At 40.5% G+C, this 16,647-nt stretch overlaps 1 protein-coding gene across 1 annotated transcript in view; it reads left to right on the forward strand.

Annotated features, from left to right (window-relative positions):
* The window catches only part of BIRC6 (baculoviral IAP repeat containing 6), a 338,471-nt gene that overhangs the window by 194,456 nt on the left and 127,368 nt on the right, over positions 1 to 16,647 (forward strand). The window contains 4 exon segments of the mRNA XM_030557127.1: positions 1,588 to 1,761; positions 7,367 to 7,563; positions 9,638 to 9,938; positions 13,721 to 13,938. Coding sequence (XP_030412987.1) covers positions 1,588 to 1,761; positions 7,367 to 7,563; positions 9,638 to 9,938; positions 13,721 to 13,938 — 890 coding nt within the window.

Raw genomic sequence — 16,647 nt, forward strand, 5'->3', positions numbered from 1 at the left:
AAATGAATACATGTTTTCATACACAATCTGTCAGCCAGGAGTGGACTGTGGAACAACTACACTCACAACGCTACTTGAGGCAGCTCACTGGCTAAATTTTTGGTACCCAGATGGCTACCTGTCTGTACATTCAGAACCTGTTCCACAAGTCCAGGACTTTGTCTCTGTCTGGCAGATGCGGCAGGCTTGTTTTTCTGTCACTTCGTTTTGAGGTGTATCTCTTGTCTAAGGGAACAGAGACCTTTCATTTACTCTTTAAGGAGATGCATTGGGTCCCCTGGCAGCCTGGGGAGAAACAACTTCAGCAATTGAAAGAAAGCTTGCTTCTTAAGTGGAAGCAGCTTTGACACAAGACAACTACCCGCTTGAAAAAACATTTAAGATATATGGGATATGTATTCAAACCCAGTGCTTCCTCTCTGTGAGATTTATGGAGTAAACTTCTTAGTAACAATCAAATTATCAGTTTGGTTACCTACCTCAGTCAATCTGGTTACACTCATCTCAGTGGTACCTTTACCAGTCTCCACTTAGTGTATCTGTTCATAGGATTTTACATCTGGACAGGGAAAGGAGTTCTCAGTTGCTTGGAGATTAGATGTTTATGCCTTGTACCTTTCTGCAACTTTAGCAATCAGTTTATAAATTACATAGTAATTCTACTTTAAGAGGTAGGTCATCAGACCCACTTCCCACTGAAAAAGATCAACAGGACCATTCTTTTTTTAGTCCTAAAACTGGAGATTATTGTGGTCTTAGACTGGCTGCTTCCCAGTAAGAAATGATGAGGGAGAAAACGCTTACCTTAAATTATGTCAAATTCCTAAACACAAGAGGTAAAACTTTCTCTCTGAAGTGGCCTCTAAAAGTTTTTGTTTCTGGCTAAAAAGACTAATCTCTGAACGAGCAATTGCTCCTAAGAATCCTGTTGCTTTGCAGTTTTAGGCTGTATTATTCTGTTAATTCAGAACACAAGGTCTGGCATTATTTTAAGTATCAGAGGGGTCGCCATGTTAGTCTGGATCTGTAAAAACAGCAAAGAGTCCATCTGTTAGTCTATAAGGTGCCACAGGACTCTTTGCTGAATTATTTTAAGTGTGCTAAATTTCTTAAAGGACTCATTTTAAAATTTTAATAAACTAATGGTAAATTCTCAAAATTAATTCTTAACTCAGAACAAGTGCTGTAACTTGGGGAGGATATGCTGTTTTTCATACATAATAAAGTGCAAAACTTAGTATTAATTATGGAACCTGAAGCGATGATTCTGTAATACATGGAGAGCATTGAGGCACCAATACTTTTGACCAATGAGCTGTATCTGTGAATGTGGGTATCCAATAGTCTATTCCAGACTGATGCAATCAGTGCAATGACAGGACAAGTTTAAACTTAAAGAGTTCTCTGTCAAATTTTACTGATGTGGTCGGGAAGTAAAGGCTTGTTAGGACCCAAGGATGTTAAATTCTCATTTGTAGCTGTGGCATAAATGAACGAGCGAGATCATTATGGTGTGCTAAAGTAACCTAATCATAAATAATTTTAATAAAATTGTTGTCCGGAAAATGATCCAGTTGTGTTGTTTAGGCCAGCCTTTGCCAGCTGAAATGACACTTGCCCAGCTTTTGACTCTGCTATATGACCGTAAACTCCCTCAAGGCTATCGATCAATAGACTTGACAGTTAAGCTTGGCTCCAAAGTGATCTCAGACCCAAGCCTGTCAAAGACAGACTCCTTTAAGCGTCTCCACACAGAAAAAGGTAAGTGTTTAACTTTTGTTGCTATATTTTTAGCAAGACGCGCTTAACTTCAGGCTATTTCCCATTTCTCCCTTGCTGGTATTCCTAAATCATACAGCTTCAGAGAAGTGGTGAGATTTATAGTGCATAGGGTCTTCATTACTAAACATTGTTAAATTACTTCCAAAGATATGTGGTATAAGATACAGAGAACAACAAAAATGAAATTAAAGCAACTATACTAACTGAGTTTAATTGAATCCTATACCTTCACTCCCAGCTGCCTTTTTGCCACATTTGACTCAGTCCTGAAACCCTCCCCTCTTCCTCTCTCCACTTCTTTCTCCGCACAGGATCTCTCTGATTTTCTGTCAAGACAAAATTGACAAGTACATCTTCACCTTCACTACAATTCCCTCCTCTTTCTCCCTGTCATAGAGGAAATTTCTTGTCTGTTCTCCTCCTCTAACCTCTTCACTTGTCCCAGTGGCTCCATCCCATCTCTTTTGCACCTACTCATTCCCCTCCTTACTCGTCTCCTAAACCTCTCTCTCTTCTCTAGCTCTTTCCCCTCATAATGCAAGCTTTCTGTAGTCTTTCCCATCTAAAAAGGGCTACCCTTCACCTCATTTGCCTCTTCAACTAATGTTGCTGCTCCCTTTCATCTCTGAGCTTCTTTAATGTGCTGTCTGCAGTCACTGTCTGTGAGTTTGTCCCTCCAATTCCATTCTAAGCTCTCTCCAATCCAGCTGCTGTTGCTTGCACTCCACTGATACTGCTCTTGCCAAAGTTTCTTATTGACCTCTTCCTAGCTAAAGTTCAGAACCAATATTCTATCGTCGTCTTCATTGACCTGTCAGCGACCTTTGACACCATCCATTATGCTCTTCCTGAAATCCTGTCCTCCCTTGTTTCTGTCCTTTCTTGGTTCTCCTACTATCTCTAACCACTCCTTTTGTGTGTCCTGAAGTAGAACCTCCTCATCCATACTCCATTTTTCTATGACGGTTACTCAGAGTTCTCTCCTTGGTCTCCTTCTCTTTTCCCTCTATACCTTATCTCTGGGTAATCTGATCCTCAAACAATTCAGCTACCATTTATTTCTATGCTGACAACTTTCAAATCTACTTCTCTACTACTGACCTGTTTCCTTCTGTCCAAATTAAAATCTTGATCAACCTCTCTGACCTCTCCTTGGATGTCTAACTGTCAGATCAATCTCAACATGGCTAAAACTGACCCCTTAATTTCTTCCATTGCAAGCTCTTCTTGCTGTCTCCTTTCTAGATCACTGTGGACAACACCAGCATCTTGCCCATTGCTCAGGTCTGTAGTGTCCTGGGTGGCCAGGCTTGAGCATCATCTTCAACTAGGCCTTCTTTCTAGGTCCTCGCATCCAGGCTGTGCTTAAATTTTGCTGATTCTTTCTGCATAATATCTGTAAGAGCCTTTTCTGTGCACCCACACAGCAAAAACTCATGTTCAAATTTCATCATCTCATATCTCAAGTACTGTAACATCCCTCTCTTTGGCCTTGACAAATGCAGTCTTGCCCTGCTCGTATCCATTCAGAATGCTGCTGCAGTGATCGCTTTCCTAGCCCATCAATTTATGTTAAAAAGCATATGAACGGCCATACTGAGTCACACCAAAGGTTCATCTAGCCCAGTATCCTGTCTTCCAACAGTGGCCAATGCCAGATGCTTCAGAGGGCATGAACAGAGCAGATAATCATCAGTGGTCCATCCTCTGTCGCCTTTTCCAACCATCTGGCAAACAGAGGCTAGGATCACCATCTCTGCCCATCTGGCTAATAGCCATTGATGGACCTATCCTCCATGAACTTATCTAGTTCATTTTTGAGCCCTGTTATAGTCTTGGCCTTCACAATATCCTCTGGCAAGGAGTTCCACAAGTTGACTGTGCATTGTGTGAAGAAATACTTCCTTTTGTTTGTTCTAAACCTGCTACCTATTAATTTCATTTGGTGACCCCTACTTCTTGTGTTATGAGAAGGAGTAAATAACACTTCCTTATTTTACTTTCTCCACACCAGTCATGATTTTATAGACTTCTGTCATATCCCTCCCTTAGTCATTTCTTTTCCAAGCTGCAATGTCCCAGTCTTATTATTCTCTTCTCATATGGAAGCTGTTCCATACCCCTAATCATTTTTGTATCCTTTCTCTCACCTTTTCCAATTCCAGTGTATCCTTTTTGAGATGGGATGACCACATCTGCATGCAGTATTCAAGATGTGGGCATACCATGGATTTCTATAGAGGCAATATATTTTCTGTCTTCTTATCCCTTTCTTAATGATTCTCAACATTGTTAGTTTCTTTGGCTGCTTCTGAATGTTGAGTGGATATTTCCAGAGAACTCTCCACAGTGACTCCAAGATCTCTTTCTTGAGAGGTAACAGCTAATTTGGACCTCTTTATTTTAAGTGCATAGTTAGGATTGTTTTCCAATTACTTTTGTATTTATCAACATTGAATTTCATCTGCCATTTCATTGCCCAGTCACTCAGTTTTGTGAGATCCCTTTGTAACTCTTTGCAGTCTGCTTTGGACTTAACTATCTTGAGTAGTTTTGGATCATCTGCAAATTTTTCCACTCACAGTTTACTCCCTTTCCTAGATCATTTAGGAACATGTTGAATAAGACTGGGCCCACTGCAGACCCCTGTGGGACACCACTGTTTACCTTACTCCATTATGAAAACTGACCATTTATTCCTATCCATTGTTTCCTATCTTTTAACCAGTTACCAGAACTTTCCCTCTGATTCCATGACAGCTTACTTTGCTTAAGAGCCTTTGGTGAGGGACCTTGTCAGAGGCTTTCTGAAAATCTAAATACACTATATATCCACTGGATGACCCTTGTCCACATGGTTGTTGACCCCCTCAAAGAATTCTAGTAGATTTGTGACACATGATTTTGCTTTACAAAACCCATGTTGACTCTCTTTCCCAACAAATCATATTCGTCTATGTGTCTGACAGTTCTGTTCTTTACTGTAGTTTCAACCAGTATGCGCAGTACTGAAGTTGGGCTTATCGGCTTGTAATTGCCAGGACCGCCTCTGGAGCCTTTTTAAAAAATTGGCATCACATTAGCGTCAGTCATCTGGTACAGAAGCTGATTGAAAGGCTAGGTTACATACTACAGTTAGTAGTCCTGCAATTTCACATTTGAGTTCCTTCAGAACTCTTGGGTGAATACCATCTAGTCCTGGTGAGTTATTACTGTTTATCAATTTGTTCTAAAACCTCTTCTAATGACAACTTAATCTGGGACAGTTCCTCAGATTTGTCACCTAAAAAGCGTGGTTCAGGTTCGGGGATCTCCCTCACATCTTCAGCCATGAAAACCGATGCAAAGAATTGATTTTGTTTCTTTGCAATGGTCTTATCATTCTTGAGTGCTCCTTTACTATCTCTATTGTCCAGTGGCTCCACTGGTTGTTTAGTAGACTTCCTACTTCTGATATACTTTAAAAAAAAATTATTTTTGTCCATGTCATCCCTCTCTTTGCAGTCCTCTACTGGCTAACCTTTCCTATCGCATCAAATGTAAGTGGTGTGTTTTCACTTTCAAGACTTTTCACGACCTATCCCCTCCTTACTTGTCATTTCTCATTCACTATTGAGATATCAGCTCTCACCATTGATTGACCAGTGATGCATATCTCCATCACCCTCGTGTTACATTTTCAAACAAGCACCTTCATGATTTCTCCCATGCTGCTCCTCATGCTTGGAGAGGTCTACTTTTGGAACTGGGTAAAAATTCTGATCTAAGGGCTTGTCTATGTGAGAACTATGCATAGGTTTAATCTAAGGAATGAATTTAGGAAGATTTTGTTTAAATCTTGTCCATACAAGGTTTTATATTTTGCTTAAGGCCATGTCTATATAGAGACTTAATGTATGGCATGTTGGCGTTTGAATGTACAGTGCACTAATTCTACATGTAGAAAAGCCCTGAGAGTGGCTTCTATCTGTTTAGTTTTACTTGTTTGTACTGCAATTAAGCTAAATGAAAAAAGCCTCTCTTAAAATAGGAATCCATGCAGAGCTTTGCAATGGTTTTAGTAGATTGGCTTAAATTCACACTTAGGTCAAACCAAGAAGGACTTTGTCTTGTAAACAAAGTCTAAGGATTGTAGAAATTCAACTATTTTGCAATTCTGGTAACCTGTGCACTGTCTCACCTGTAATTGTGGTACTACAGGCCATCCACAGAGTTGATATTGGTTGGATTTGCCCTTATTTCCTAAAACATGGTTAGCCTTATGATTATTTTGTGTGCAAAATGCACTTATCGCTAACAGGTTTGGCCTTTGGTGACTACTTAGATTAATTGATGATGATTGGTGAGACATACACAAAGGCTGTAAGTTTTATTAATAACATGGTCAGTATAAGAAAAATCACAAAACAAAGTGAACAAGGATAACAGCAGAATCCACATCACACATACAAATCCATGGGGCGGTGAGATAAATGTTTAGGTTGCCACAGTCCTGACATCCTGAGGTCCTGCTTGAGGGGCAGGTTTGGTTCCTTTTTGTGCGACTATTTCTTACACCTGCTTATCTTCAAGATCATATTTGGTTAAGTCTTGGCCTCTTGTCCGTGTTTGTCATTCTTGCTACCCATTTTGGGAGTTCTGACTATTGTAAGCATTTGCACTGATAGATGGTTGGGGGGAGGAATAGCTCAGTGGTTTGAGCGTTGGCCTGCTAAACCCAGGGTGAGAGTTCAATCCTTGAGGGGGCCATTTGGGGAACTGGAGTGAAAATCTGGGGATTGGTACTTTGAGCAGAGGATTGGAGTAGATGACCTCCTGAGGTCCCTTCCAACCCCAAGATTCTATGATCCTATGGTTCTCTGTATAATGTGATTAAGAATGTTTAGCTAAATGAAGACTTTGAGATCTAACAGCATAAGTCAGAAGGTTTAGCAGTATCTTCTGATAGACTAATTATTATTATGACTAGGCCTCAAGCTAAATATTATGCCTCAGGCTCACTGAATAGCCTATTTTAAAATAATTGTTCCTTTGTTTACTGCTATTTGTGTTATAGCTGTAGTTTCATTTACACTAATTTAGCAAGCACCTTAACTCTTTCTAAGATACAAATGATTATTTACCTGATTGCTTGAGCTTGGGTCATGAGTCCAAGATTAATTCTAAAATTTTGGAATTTGCATTTTGCGGTAGCACCACCAAGATCTTCACCTGACTGGGAGATCATAACTCTCTTACTAAATGAACTGAATTTCTTTTTTCTGTGGGTCCATATCTTATGAGTCCACAGTCAAATAACCTGATATGACTGGCAATGGAAATTAGATTGTTCTTAATATTTTATATTGTTTTGGTTTTACCAAAAGAAAAGTTTGATTTCCTATTGCTTTTCTTATACTGATATGTTTAACCCCCTTGAAGACTTCAGTGTTTGTTGAAGAAATAAGTATAATAGTTGAAGTGTTTAAATGTTCTTCTTTTCTGAGTGGAGGAGAAAAAGTAACATTCTAATGTTTAAGATACCACTCCATTTAATGGTTTGGTTCTTCCTTTCTTTTTCTGTGTCCCCTCCCCCCCCCAGTAGAACATGCAGACTTACTGGGGTCCTGTCCTGAAGAGGAAGCAGTCACTCCAGGCGATGAGTGTATGGATGCAGTGCTGGATGAATCTTTTCTTGAAACATGTCCCATTCAGTCTCCATTACAAGTTTTTGCAGGAATGGGTGGGTTGGCCCTCATTGCAGAGAGACTTCCTATGCTTTATCCAGATGTAATTCAACAAGTAAGTCAAACAGTTTGATTGTCTAGAATTGTGTACTATTTTTTTCCTTACTATAGTGGTTTCCAAATATTTTCTGTATGGTTTTGTTTTCTAAGAGTTAAAAATCATCCTATGAATTATACCTTGCATTTGATTGATTAAATGTTATGAAATTTTCTCCAGCTTTGCTAATTAAATATCCTCATTAAAATCTACTCCATTTGAAGTTAGGAATTTTTCCTCAGTGAGAAGTTCTGAATAGGATATAAAATGATAAATTACTCATTGGGGATCCAAATGCAGTTTTAGTGTGATGCAGATGCAGAGTTCTCCTCGCTACTGGATGAAGGAAAATCGGTGGGAAGGGTCTCATTACAAGCTGCTGTGGATGTAGTTGAGTTGACTGCCAGGTCCACTGGTTTGGCAGTGGCCATGTGTTGGAGTTCCTGGTTGCAATCTTCTGGGCTTCTGTGTAAGGTCTAACCGACTGTACAAGTCCTGCCCTTTGGGGATCCTTGCTCTTTTCGAAGCAGACAATCACAAAGGTCCATGGGCTAAAGGACTCAAGGGTGACCCTAAAGTCCCTTGGGATGTACACCCCAGCCTCTTCCAAGAAGCACTATAGGCCTCAACAACCCCTCTGGTACTGGCCCCAGCTAGCAGTCAGAACCTGCAGAGAAAAAGGAATAGGGGTTATAGGCATAGACCATTTCCCCCTTCTATCTCTGCATCAAAGCCTGCCCAACCTAGACATCCAGGTGGTTCTAAGCAGGCATTCTGATGGGATACTAGAGGACACTGTACCAGTTCCCATGATGCCATACCTCATTTTACCTTTGCAAGCCACCTTTCCCACTTCCTCAGTGCTTGGTCATGTATCACCAGGGACCATTGGATGTTGAGCACTGTAGAAATGTGATATACCCTCCAGTTTATTTCTACCCATCCTTCCCAGTCTCCCTCCCCTTCCCTCTTCAGGGACCCCTGTCAGGAAGAACGTCTGGTCCAGAAGCTTCAATCTGTCCTTTAGGTGGGACCAGTAAAGGAGGTTCTGCAGAATTTAAGAGGGAAGGGTTTCTGCTCCTATTAATCCTAATCCTGAAAGCCAAGGGAGTTCGCAGGCCTATTTTAAACTTGCATCAACTCAACAACTATCTTAAAAATGATAAAATTCTGTGTGGTCACCCTGGCATCCGTTATTCCCCCTCCAGGGGTCCTAGAGACTGGTATGTTGCCCTCAGTTTTTGGAGATGCTTACTTCCATGTGTCAATGTACTGACGGCACAAAACATTCCTCAGGTTCACACCAGATCACAGTGCTTCCTCTTTTCCAGTAATGGAAAAGAAAGGTCTTACCCATACACATCAGTGGTCAAGGTGAAATTAATTGAGAGAGGAATGCTCATAGACTCAAAGATTTTAATAGGAAAAAAGTATGTAAAACATTTTTGTAAGAAGTCAGGTTATTCTCTGGAACAGCCTTAGTTTGTCTAACTTAGTTTTATTAAAACTTTCTTAAAGAGTTACTATTTCCCTCAAACTGTGATCAAGAATGATTCTCTGTAAAGCAGTTGACAGTGGGTCATTCTACCTCTACAGCAAGGCATGAGCTTCACAGAATCTATATAGAAGGGGTAATGTAGTAATTTGTAGGAGCATGGGACATGCTGGCTTAGTTTTTTCTCTGATTAGGCCTCCAACCTAAGTGGTATTAGAAATGCCTAATAAGACCAAAGGAGAGTGAAAGGAAAAGTGTTCAATGCCTCTCTGAGAGATGAGAGGGTTAAACTTGAAACCTTACAAATATTAACACTAACCAAATTTCCTCTGAGGTAAGAAAATTATGTAAAAACTGTGCAAGTAATCTCTTCAGTTTCTTTGTAGTATATTGTACTACGTATATTGCCCATGGCCAGTACTACATCAGGCTATAATCTCCTCAGATTTCATAACCTAAGCAGGTGTCCTATATATATAAAAATTGTATGCTCCTTAAACCCTAATTCTAACTGTAATAAAATTGTGTGCTGCAAGAAATGACCCTAAATGATGGCTGCTTCCAAGGATTGTATTAACTTTTTTGTTGTTTTTGAAGGTGAGTGCTCCAGTAGTTACATCCACTACACAAGAGAAGCAGAAGGACAGTGATCAGTTTGAATGGGTTACCATTGAGCAATCAGGAGAACTAGTTTATGAAGCCCCAGAAACAATTGCTGCAGAGCCTCCACCCATCAAATCAACAGTGCAAACTATGTCTCCCATACCAGCTCATTCTTTGGCTGCCTTTGGATTATTTCTTCGTCTCCCTGGCTATGCAGAGGTGCTGTTAAAAGAGAGGAAACATGCCCAGTGTCTGCTTAGATTGGTGTTGGGAGTTACAGATGATGGTGAAGGAAGTATGTACTATAACTACTACATTTATTTGTAAAACACTGCTAAATTGTTTTAACTTACATTTAAGTGTATTTACAATGTGATGCTTTAGAAGGAGGCTGGAATTGCTTTGTGTAGTTTGTGAAGAACTCAATCTTATCTACATCCTGGATCATATAAGAAAATTTAAAACTGAGCGGACAGATTTTAACATAGTTGTCAGAGAATCATCATCAAATAAGGGTGTTTCTAGTGGGGTTTCATGAGGATCAGGCCAGGTGCAACTCAACATTTTCATCCATGATCTGGAAGTAAATATCAAGTAACTGCTAATTAAACTTTGTGAATGACACAGTATTGCAGAATGACATATAATGATGAAGATGGGGTCAGTCACATCGAGCAATCTGAAGCACTTCGTAAACTGGGCCCATTTAAAGAAAATGTGTTTTTAATACAGCCAAATGCAAAGTTATATGTCTAGGAGCAAGGAATGCAGGCCATACTACAGACTGGACGGCTCTATCCTGGAAAGAAGTAGCTCTGAAATGAATTTAAGGTCATACTGGAGAAGCAGCTCAGCATGAGCTCCCAATGCATTTCTGTAGCATAAAGGGCTAATGTGATACTTGGATGTATAAACGGGGGAATAGTGAGTATACTAGGGACGCAATTTTTTACTTCTGTGCAATGTTGGTGAGACCAATACGGCATATAGTTTTGGTGTCCATACTTTGAAAAGGATGTTGAAAAATCAGAGAGGAGGCAGAAGAGACAAAAATGATTCAAGGCCTGGAGAAAATGCCTTGCAGTGAGAGAATTAGGGTATGGCTACACTTACAGTTGTACAGCGCTAGGAGTTACAGCTGTCTTCGTACAGCTGTGTAGGGAAAGCACTGCAGTGTGGCCACACTGAAAGCTACCAGCGCTGCAGTGTGGCCACATTTGCAGCGCTGTTGGGAGTGGTGCATTGTGGGCAGCTATCCCAGCGTTTAAGTGGCTGCAACGTGCTTTTCAAAACAGGGGGGTGAGGGGGAATGTAGGGGAGAGAGAGAGAGTGGATTTTTGCATCTGTCAACTCCCTGCTGCAAGTTCTAAGGACTAGAAAATACACATCACCAACCTGCAAGCAATTTAAAAGCTTCCCCCACCCCTCTCTTATTCACTAAATACAAATTATGCACTCCTAAATAGCCTTCAGACCACATAAGCAGCTGCTCAACACGGACTCCCCCTTCCCCCTGTGCCGTGTGACTTCTGTCTTCAAGCAAACAGCTGTGAACCTTCCAAAGCAATTCTCCTGCCTGCCTCTGCTCGCTGGCTGGAGCAAACAGCAGCTGTGTTTGTTTTTTAGATAAGCAGCTCGGGGAAGCTCGGAGTTCAGCCATTCTTCCGTTTTGTTGTGAGCAGGCATTCTGGGATACCTCCTACTACCCTGGAGGCCAATAACAGCGCTTTTGGTGGCCACACTTGATGAGCAGCGCTGCATCACCAGCGCTGCGATCGTTACACCCCAAGCAGACCAGGTGTACAGCCAGCGCTGCAGCCAGGGAGTTGCAGCGCTGGATGTGCCTTGCAGGTGTGGACAGTTACTAAGTTGCAGCGCTGTAAACCCACCACCAGCGCTGCATCTCTCCAGTGTAGCCAAGCCCTCTGAGTTCAATCTGTTTAGCTTATCAGAAAGAAGATTGAGAGGTGACCGGATTATGTGTAAATACTTTCACAGGGAGTAAATACTGGGTACTAAAAGGGTTTTCAGTCTAGCTGAGACATGCATAATAAAAACTAATGGCTGGAAGCTGAAGCCTGACACATTCAAATTGGAAATAAGACACACTTAACATTTTAACTTTGAGGGTGATGAACCATTGGAACATACTACCAGTGGAAGTGGTGAGTGCTCCAATTTTTGATTTCTATATAGCAAGACTGAGTGCCTCTCTGGAAGATATGCTTTAGCCAAACACAAGTTATTGGGCTCAGCACAGGAGGAACTGGGTAAAATTTAAAGGCCTGTGATATACAGACCGTCAGACTAGATTATCTAAAAATATAATAATGATCTAATGGGCCATTCTGGATTTAAACTCTGAATTTTGTGTAGGGCCAGACCAGTGAGGCTTTTTTGTTTGTTTGTTTGTTTGGTAGCACACACAATGAACCTGGTCAGTACTAATAAAATTGGCCTTAACACCACGAATAGAAGCTGTAGCAAATGTTTTTCTTGATCTCCTTCGCCCACTGGTAGCCTGATGAAAACAAACAAATTTCTCTGCTCAAATACCTTAGCCACCTTTTTTCTGAGGGAGACCTGGTCCTTTCATGTTTAATTAACCAGACATTTGTCCCTTTGCAAAGGCTAGGCCCCTAGATACCTCCAGTGTCAAAACAAGAACCTGTTCCTCCATTCATAAATTGGTTAAATGCCCTAAGGGAGTACCGGTGCACCCTAGAATATCTACCTTAGTTTAGAACCTCTGCAAAAACCAAAAGAGGGAGGGGCAATAAACTTCCCAATTTGCTCAGCTAGTCCTATGAACTTTGGCTTTTGTTGGCCTCTTAATTTTGTGTTCCTTTTTCTGTAAGCTTGTGCACGCTGTGGGAGACAAAGTGAGCCAAATAGCAAATGAAATTTGATATCTGGGTATTTTACTTCAGATTTGGGTAGTAAACTGACTGGAGAACCATTCAGATCTCATGTCTAGCCTGCTTCTTTTACATAATGTAAAGATCTAGAGCTACAAATCCATATATGGCCCAAAATAATTACCATTTAAACGCACCTCAGAGGCAAATAGTGTATCAATGTTCTCCCAGTTGGTTTTTCTACCATCCGCTTGTGGCTTGGTGTATGTATAGATTTTGGGAGCCTATAGAAAATGAGCATAAATACTTGTCGTATAGACAGCAGTCGTGGGACTTCTTGCTCTCATGGGGTAATAAAAGCTTCTTTTAGACAGCAGTCTGTTTTTGTTCCTTTAGAAAGAAAAGTTAGATGTTTTGATAAGTTTGTGTATTTTGTGATTTTTTTTTAAAGCAAAAATCTCAAGAGAATCGCTTTACTGAGTCAAATAGAGCAGAAGAGTACATAAAATTGGACGGTTTTAACTAGGTACATCTTATTAACAGGCAAGAATATTGTTACACTATGATTTTATGAATCATTATCCTCTTCTCCACCCTTGATACAATAGGGCTAATTTTAAAAATAAAATGATAGTACAAAACTCACATTGGGTTTTATTTTTAATGTCCTATAGTGAAAATGTATTGAATCGTTACACTGTTTCATTGTATGCTCACCTCATGAACGGCATTACAGTTTGTGTCACTGCAAAGTTTATCCTAGCATTAAAAATATGTTGATAAAAGTGGAGAGGTTTTTCTCACTGGCTTCCTGGTGGGGCAGCTGTTTGTATAACCTTTCTTCAAACTTTACAGAGTAATCTAATCTTGCAATAAAAAATACGGCCAAATACGTAATTTAGTGCAGTGAGAGAGTTGTTAATAAACTAGCTTTTCACCCTTGGAGATAAGGGTTTAAATCTTGTTTTTAATCACAAATTATATGCATTTATTGGTTTCAGCCTAGTCCATAAAGGAAACCAGTTCATATCTCTTGCCCATATTTCCCACCAGAAGTTTGGCTAAAAAGAAGCCTGGAATAAAATAATACATTCTGCTGAAGACTAAATATGTTCAAAAATATAGTAGATATTTTCAATAAGTCATTGCGAAGATGAACATTTATGTGCTGAACTGTTAAAAAGGAAATATTTCATATTTTTATACTTTCTCAACCTAGGTCATATCCTGCAGTCCCCTTCGGCTAATGTGCTTCCAACTCTTCCATTTCATGTGCTGCGCAGTTTGTTCAGCACCACACCATTGACTACTGATGATGGCGTACTCCTTAGGCGCATGGCACTAGAAATTGGGGCAGTGCATCTTATACTTGCGTGTCTATCTGCTCTGAGCCACCATGCCCCGAGAGTGCCCAACTCTAGTCCCAACCAGTCAGAGGTAAGTTTAGCTTCTGGTTAGTGACGTACTTAGCTGCAGTAAGCTCCAGTGACCTAGTAAATATAAAAGTCTTGTTGCTGAGGTAGCATCACACATCTTTCTTAATCTAATGTTCTGTAGCCCTTTAAAGTGGATTCTTGAGAACTTGAATTCAAGTGAGTTGCAAAAGTAATTTGAAAGTCCTTGCTAAACTGTTGCTTACATATTTCAGTGCCCTGTAGTAACCTTAAAAGGCTTATTACATTTAAAAATAAATTACTTTAACGGAATGTAAAGATTGCAGTCAGACACAGAAAAGTTAGGTTGCCCGTGCAACCATTAATTTGTGTTATGATGCAGTCTTTAATTACATGATCTCATTTTTTCCACAGGACTCCTGCCTCATTCAGTGCTCAAGATGGTCAATGTGTAGCTGTTCAATATTTTTATCCTCACTAGGCAATATGTGTCACACCATGCAATCCTACACTGAATACAGAATTATTCATTAAGTGGTTTTCGTTCTTCAATAAGTGGTTCATAAACCTTAGTGAATTCATCTTCATAACTCGGTGATAGGGTAAAGTGCTTTTTTATCCCGGTTTTACAGATGCGGAGTGAGGCACAGTGAGATTAAAGCCAAAGGACCAAGAGCCTGAATTTTCAGAAAACTTAGTATTTTATAGTAGTTGATATGGTCAAAGCACAGCTCCCACTGACTTAAGTTGCAGTTGTGAGAGCTCAGCACTCCCACACATCATGCTCAGGTATCCCAAATTTGGCAAATAGGAAATGAGTCGCACACAGTTAAAACCTTTTTACAGATGTTCCTTGAGTGACTTGTCCAGCATCACAAGTGAGGTAGGTGAGGGGAGTATCTAACAGACTCATTCACTGCACAATCCTAATTAATTCTGAGTATTGTCCATTCCTGTGCTCTGAATGAGGCAGGCATCCTGTGGGAAGAAAACTAGTATTTGATCATGTAGTCAGACTGTATCATAATGCATTCACAGAAGGGGATCGAATTAAGGTTGAACTTACATGTTCAGGGATTTTCTGTTCTATGGAAGGAAACAAAACTGGAGAAGACTGTCAAGAATCACTACAGTTTGAAAGACTCTCTCCCTCTGATCCTGGGACGAGACTGAGGTACCTAACAGGCACAGCTGTTCTTCCATTCCTACACCAATCAGAAATACTAGTGAAGGGACACAACCTATTCTAGAGAGAAGTAGTAGAACTGATGTTTATGAATCAGGTAGAGTTAATATTAGCCTTCTCCCAGAAATAGCTCAGCTCACATTGGTCATGGGCTGTAAGCCCAGTGTCAGACCAGAGAGCAGAATATTTTAGCAGTAAGTCTCCACTCAGCCTCAGAAGTGCATAATGCAGCCTGTCCATTACAACTGGCTGCGCACAAGGCTCCACCTCATCTGTTTTAATCCACTCATCAGTGTCATCACTTGTGCTATACCATATCTTATTGAAAACGGGAGCTCCCTTCCTGGAGCTGAGAGCTATAGAACCAGTTCCCTTAGAATAAATGTACACCAATATATTCTTCATAATCCAAAATATACAGAATTTATCAGCGTGATCGTTGATGTGAAGTGACTAAATAAATGGGTAAGGAAGGCAAGATTCTGGATGGTAACCCTGGGATCAATCATAGTTGCTCTATATCCAAAAGACTTCCAGGTGTATTGAGCTGGTACATGTCTGTCTCCGCATTACCGTACAATCTTGTCATGGTAGCTTTCTGAAATGTATAACCTTGCACTTTTAGCACAAGACCATGCCTTTTTGATCCATCATCAACTATCAGGGTTTTCACAGTGATACTAGTAATAATCTTAATAAGTCTTTGGTCCAAAAGTGCTCACCATTTCTAAATGATACCTTAATCAAACCTGCATCCAGAGCAGCAGCTCAGTAAATGAATTCTCCAAAAATTACTGCTTAGGGTCTAAACCCACACACCAGATACAACGCAAAATCGTGCACTAATACTGAATGGGACAATGTTTTTATTTCCCTCTGAATGTTGGTGAACCAAACATAAGAACGGCCATGCTGGGTCAGACCAATGGTCCATCTAGCCCAGTATCCTGTCTTCTGACAATGGCCAATGCCAGGTTCTTCAGAAGGAATGAACAGAACAGGTAGTCATCAAGTGATCCATTCCCTGTCGTCCACTTCAAGCTTCTGGCATGGAGAAGCTAGAGATGCTCAAAGCATGGTGTTGAGGACAAGAAAACCTTTTGAAAGTCAAACCATTTCAGTTTCCACTTTTGCAACAAATGCCTGTCTTGCTAGGTGGGGATCACACCTGGAAAACAAGGTAGTCATATGTAGAGAATGCCACATGGAAAAGTATCCACTTTCTAGAGTCCACAGAAATGAATGCACTACAAAGTTTTTATCACCACTACCTTGGAGGCGAGCATGTTTTGGTTCAGTCTGATCCCACCACCGTGGTCATATTTCTGAACAATTGATGGAATTAGATGCTCACAGCTCCTCTCAGAAGCAAGGGAAATTGTCTTGGGCAGAGAACAGTATATTATCACTCAAAGCAGTGCACATACAGCATACTTATGGATTCAGGGTAGGATTGGCTGAGTAGCTATCCCACCAACGATTCTGTATGGCATCTGAATTAGGAAATCTTTGAACTAGTGACCCAGCAATTCAGACACCTGGAAGTAGACCTCCCTTGCAAATCAC

The sequence above is a fragment of the Gopherus evgoodei genome, chromosome 3 (genome assembly GCF_007399415.2).
Source record: "Gopherus evgoodei ecotype Sinaloan lineage chromosome 3, rGopEvg1_v1.p, whole genome shotgun sequence".
NCBI classification, from domain to species: domain Eukaryota; kingdom Metazoa; phylum Chordata; order Testudines; family Testudinidae; genus Gopherus; species Gopherus evgoodei.